The sequence below is a fragment of the Haliaeetus leucocephalus genome, unplaced genomic scaffold, assembly GCF_000737465.1.
Source record: "Haliaeetus leucocephalus isolate CR32 unplaced genomic scaffold, Haliaeetus_leucocephalus-4.0 Scaffold450, whole genome shotgun sequence".
NCBI lineage: Eukaryota > Metazoa > Chordata > Aves > Accipitriformes > Accipitridae > Haliaeetus > Haliaeetus leucocephalus.
In genome coordinates, this window is record NW_010972886.1 from 6,089,422 (window position 1) to 6,093,563 (window position 4,142).

Below are 4,142 nucleotides of genomic sequence, written 5' to 3' on the forward strand. Positions count from 1 at the left end.
TCAGAAGCTGGCTGGACTCGGTCCTGGCCAACTGGCTCTAGGTGGCCCTGCTCGAGCAGGGGGGTTGGACCAGAGGACCTCTGGAGGTCCCTTTCCACCTCAGCCGTCCCGTGATTATCTGAATGAAATATTCCATTTTGGGGTAATTCAGGAATATTTTTGTAGTTGGTCTGTCAACCACAGTGTTTCTTTGTATGGTGCTATTTTGATTTCTTGCTTTAAGTCAGTAGCTTTACCTTGGTCTCCCAAGTGGGTAAATTTTTGCAAAGGGAGTACATTTTTCAGTACCAGGTATCTATGTTAAAATTAAAAGCTCATGCCCTGCTATACTTAGAAAAGGACCACTATTCCCACATATGATGGTACCCAAAAAACCAGTCTTTTAAACTATGATTTAATGTAGCTATTAAGGAAATAAAAGCTTACACCATTCATGTCTTTAATAGTGTTTTCCATTTTTATAAGAATACTTACTGCCAAACTAAAAAGAACAGGATGTTCTTTTTATACAAAATTTCCTTATATCCAAACCACTTTGAATACATTTCACATTACATGGAAGAAAAAATATTCAGCCTTTACATGTGTAGGGATGTCGCTGAAATCAATTTGTCATAGCGAAATATCTAGTGGCAGGCTAATATTAATATAGTAAGTGCAACTTTATATACAAAGTTATGATACCAAATTATACTTTGATATGGAAGATTTGATATCATAAAGAAAAACAGGTCTTACAATGGATATATGTAGATAGACATTTTATTTTATTTCAAAAAATAGCAAATGTCTTAAGACACAAACCAGAAAGTTATTAAAAGCTTCATAGCAAAATATTTAGCCAACTCTGTTACAATATATAGGCTTGAGGTTCTAACAGTTAACACTATGCCTCAATTCACTGAGCAAGTAATGCTCCTGATACATAAACATCGCGCAGTTGAAGTATGGAGCTGAATATTAAAAAAAAGCGGGTATTTTTATCTTTGATCTTTCATAATCAAAGTAATTGAAGAACAATGACATTTGAACAGGTTTGATTCTTTTTGGGAAAAGCCATTAAAAATAATTCCTGAGTAATTAGGTTAAGTGAATATATCAAAACCGACCAATTAAGACCAACATCCTGTTAGATGAGCCTTGCAGCTTGAAGTGACATTCTCTAGCGTGGCTGTCATGGCAGGATCATGGCCTAAATACCTCAATGAAATACGTGAAAACCTGCTGGTATGCACATTCAAATTCTCATTTTCTTTAGCAATAGCCTACAACTGTCAACTGTGAAGCCTGCTTTGCTAAGAAAAACATTGTTTTAAATGTCACTTCCTTTTGCAAAATCTTGTAATGCAAACTGCCACAGCTAAGCCTCCAGTGAACCATCACACCAATAATTACGTGAAATATATAAATCAAAATTTAAGCAAGGGGCTTTCATACTATGTTAGTATACATATTGAATTGTATGCTTTGTATCAGTATTTTGAACACAGAGATCTAGTTATTTAGCTTCTTGCTATTGTAATGAGAGGCAATATATTCATTTTCCATTATTCTCCTCAGATGCATGTCACAATATCATCTTATTATACACCATGTTTCTAAAATCCTGTTGGCATTCATCATGTTCCTAAGATTTTAATTGAATCTGTGTATTTTCATTTTAAAACTGCTGCCAATCAAAGTGGTTTAGAGAACTAATCCCAGAAGAATTTTCAGATTTCTTACTTTATATATGTTTTCCTAGAATTACAGGATTAAATAACAATGGATGTAGAAAGATTATTGTACCAAGCATAGTTAATAATTCACAACACTGGTATTTAACTCGACCAATTACAATGAAGTCACAAAAATGGTTTTAATTATACCCACTCTTTTCTATCCACCCACCCCAATATGTAAACAAGTTCCTCACAATGACAATGGCAAGACATCAGTTACCGAGATGTACTGTGTGTGAAAGACAACACCTAGGATAAAGGCCTGGATTTGACAATTCCAGTATGTGCTCCTGCTCACTTCCCATTCTAGACCACAAGCACCGTTTTTTGACTCTTGCAGTCATTAAATAAACAGAACTCACAGGTAAATGGAGCTTTTTTTTCCTAATGCAGGCTTCTGGACTCAAATTGATAAAAAGTAACATGCTTAAATGGAACAAAAGAAGTAATGACTTGGGAAAAATTGGAATCAGTCATACCAAAACTCTGAGCAGTGATAATGTACAGTATTGCAGCTGTATGTTACTAAGACAAAAAACTCTTGGCATTACAAAGATGAAGATCTCTGTTCACACAAGCCAATTTTAATGGGCTATTAAGCATTTGGTTTAAAACAGGCTTGTACTAGTCTCACTGAAAAGGAAACACTTGTCAAAATGTTTTTTTTTTTTTAAAAATACCATATGACATCTTCTAAATTGCAATTTAAATATTAAAATCTTGTTTCAGAAGTTCCTCGCTTCAGGTTGTTACTCAAAAACTCATCATGTTCAAAACTCAAATTATTATGAGATCTTGATATCATAAGAAGCTTTTCCTTATTAGTAAAGTCTTTCTTGACTGCTGCTTGTGGCACAAGTAACCTATCCATTGGGTCCTCTTTGTTTTCTAGTTTCATATACCCTTTACTGTTGCTCCGATCCAGTCTGGGCCAGCTGGGGTGTTTCCTTTGTTCAGCTTGGACAGTGAGCGTAGACGGACCCCTGTCCAAGTCCAGGGACTTTGAATGTGAAGACAGAAGATGCAAAGATGTGTTGGACCCAAACTGTTTCCTGGCAGCGCCAGGGGATAAAAGCTTTCCTGTGCTTGGTCCGAGAGTCATAGAAGATTTGAACTGATCAGATGGAGTGTCCACAAATGAATTGTGTCGCGGCAGCATGGTAGCAGTCGGTCTGTAGGATTCATTAGTATCAGTTAGTGGAATGGCCAGAGAATCCATCGACAGATTTCTAGACCGACTCCTAGTGATCTCCGAGTCCTCAGTTATGTTGTCTATACTGGGCTCATCAATAACACAGTTATTCAGTTTAATTACGGGCAGTGTGAAAGCACTAATGGAAGATGATACAATGGATTTTGTTTCACACTTCATAGAGCTAGTGGTTTTGTCATCTGAAGCCTTGCTGGAGTGCGGGTAAAGTCCAAAGAGTGAACCAGATTGCTCAGTCAGCAGAGGTGGCAGGAGGCTACCAGTGGTCCTATCTTCATTTAGGGTAATCTCATCTTCTTCAGCAGAACTATCCATTCTAAAATTACTCTTGAAGCCAGAGAAAGGCGCAACTGTGTTCGCAGCCAGCCGCGATGCACACGAGCTCCCGCTGTGCCTGAGTTCTCCTTCCCCCAACAAGCCAGTGAAGGCACCACTCAGCTGCTTTTGTTCCTTAATCCTCAGGGTGTGGATGTCTATTACAGTGGAGTATATGTCTCTCATGTGTATGATTTTTGTTTCCTTGTCACGGTTTTCATGCAGAATGGCATTTGCGCAAATAAAAATAAAGATTCCAATGCCCATAGTAAAAGGGCCCAGCATTTTCATCTTATCTGAGTGCACATGCTGTTCAAAGAAACGAAGTAAAATGCTTCCTTGGCTTCTCAGGACCTGGGTTTCATTTACAGATAGATTATCTTCAGATCCTAAAAGCTGTTCCTTTTGGGGCCAGTACCCAAGGATGGCCATTGCAATTCCAAAGAACGCGATAAGCACTCCCAAAACAAGGAAGAATCCCGATGGAGAATAGAGACGGATTTTGCCCCTGACAATTACTACATCTGCCCTGGGCCGGCGTCTAACTGGTTTCTTCTCCTCAGAAGCTGGTGCTGTGGCAAGATTTACATGTTGCTGAGATCTGGCAGAGTCTTGCCTTTTTAAGGCAGCCAGTCCTGTTATGACTCCTCCGGTTGCTATCATAGTTCTATATTGTGTCCTGGAAAAACAAACAAACAAACAAACAAAAAAGAGCAGAAATATTGAGGCAAGCAAAGATTGTGTCTGCAAATATAAACAGCACTTTGGTATTCTGTAGGTATTTCTTGGTAATCAAAATATTCATGACTTTAAAAAAGCTACTATATCTTAATCCAGTTATGACATAGTAGCAGTTTTGAGATTCACATAGCATCTTAAAAACATTTTGAAAAGTC

General features: G+C 37.9%; 1 protein-coding gene across 1 annotated transcript; it reads right to left on the reverse strand.

Moving 5' to 3' along the window:
- Positions 1-2,026: 2,026 nt before the first annotated feature.
- Positions 2,027-3,909, reverse strand: TMEM200A (transmembrane protein 200A). Its single transcript, XM_010574705.1, has one exon. It carries the CDS (start codon positions 3,907-3,909, stop codon positions 2,434-2,436), a length of 1,476 nt encoding a protein of 491 aa, XP_010573007.1. The 3' UTR covers positions 2,027-2,433.
- Between the last annotated feature and the right edge of the window lie 233 nt (positions 3,910-4,142).